The following is a 1,162-nucleotide window of genomic DNA, read 5'->3' as shown; positions in this document are numbered from 1 at the left end:
TGCTGACGTGCTTCTACAACGTCAACAATATGAGCGGCGCGTTCTTCCGAGGAGCTCACCCGATGTGGATTCTGGGAGACCGTGGCCACGCGTCCTTCGTCCCCATGTGCGTCCCTAGCTCCGCTCCGCCTAAGGCGAATGGCACGTCCAAGAATGCCGCGCCTCGAGTGAGTGTGCCAGTGCTGAGTTTCACGCCGTTCCACCATTGGAGCTGTCCGAATGGCTTCATCTACTTCCACTCCCGCGGTGCGTTGCGAGTGTGCGAGCTTCCGTCCAGTAAAACGTCGACGATCCTGCCTTCCAGCGGCGGGTTTGTGCTCCAAAAGGCGGAGTTTGGAGCTACGCTACACCACATGCTGTACTTGGGCAGCCACGGTCCCGGAGGTGTGGCAGAAGCGCTTGAAGCGCCGACGTATGCTGTCGTTTGCAGCGCCAGACTGAAGCCAGCCGACGCAGATCGAGCCACGGAAGTGGAAGGCGCAGAGGAGGAGCTGGAACCGGAGAACTTGGACCCGAACGGGAACCCTCTCGGCAGTAACGTGATGGCGCCGACCGCTGAGATGTTCGCGGACTACGAGACCGACCACATGGCGCACACTGAAGAAGACGTGTACGAGTTGCGCTTGGTACAGACGGACGAGTTCGGCGAGTGGGGACGTCGTGGAGTGTTTCGTGTTCACTTTGAGCGCTACGAGGTGGTGCTCAGTGTGAAGCTCATGTATCTGTACGACTCGTCTCTGATGAAGGAGGAAGTGGCGTCGACGTCTCCGGAGTGGAACAAGAAGAAGCGTCCGTACTTGGTGGTTGGCACGGGCTGGGTGGGTCCCCATGGCGAGGATGAAAGCGGTCGCGGTCGCCTGCTGCTGTACGAACTTGACTACGCGCAGTACGTAAACGAGGAAGGCGGCGCGACAAGTGGGAAGCTGCCCAAGCTGCGACTGGTATTCATCAAGGAGCACAGACAGGGAGCCGTCTCCATGGTCTCGCAGCTCGGCCCGTACGTGTTGGCCGCCGTGGGCTCCAAGCTCATCGTGTACGAGTTCAAGTCGGAGCAGTTGATCGGCTGTGTGTTCTACGACGGCCAGATGTACATCGTGACACTCAGTGTGGTCAAGGACATTGTCATGTACGGAGACGTCTACAAGAGCGTGCATTTCTTGCG

At 59.1% G+C, this 1,162-nt stretch overlaps 1 protein-coding gene across 1 annotated transcript; it reads left to right on the top strand.

Moving 5' to 3' along the window:
- Positions 1-29: 29 nt before the first annotated feature.
- Positions 30-1,059, top strand: PITG_22616 (uncharacterized protein; the record flags this gene model as incomplete). Its single annotated transcript, XM_002909661.1, has 2 exons — positions 30-997; positions 1,041-1,059. The coding sequence occupies 2 exons, from the start codon at positions 30-32 to the stop codon at positions 1,057-1,059; spliced, it is 987 nt and encodes a 328-aa protein (XP_002909707.1).
- Between the last annotated feature and the right edge of the window lie 103 nt (positions 1,060-1,162).

The sequence above is a fragment of the Phytophthora infestans genome, genomic scaffold (assembly GCF_000142945.1).
Source record: "Phytophthora infestans T30-4 supercont1.4436 genomic scaffold, whole genome shotgun sequence".
Classification (NCBI taxonomy): Eukaryota; Oomycota; class Peronosporomycetes; order Peronosporales; family Peronosporaceae; genus Phytophthora; species Phytophthora infestans.
Note: the sequence above shows the minus strand (reverse complement) of the source record. Positions and strands in the feature narration are given on the sequence as shown.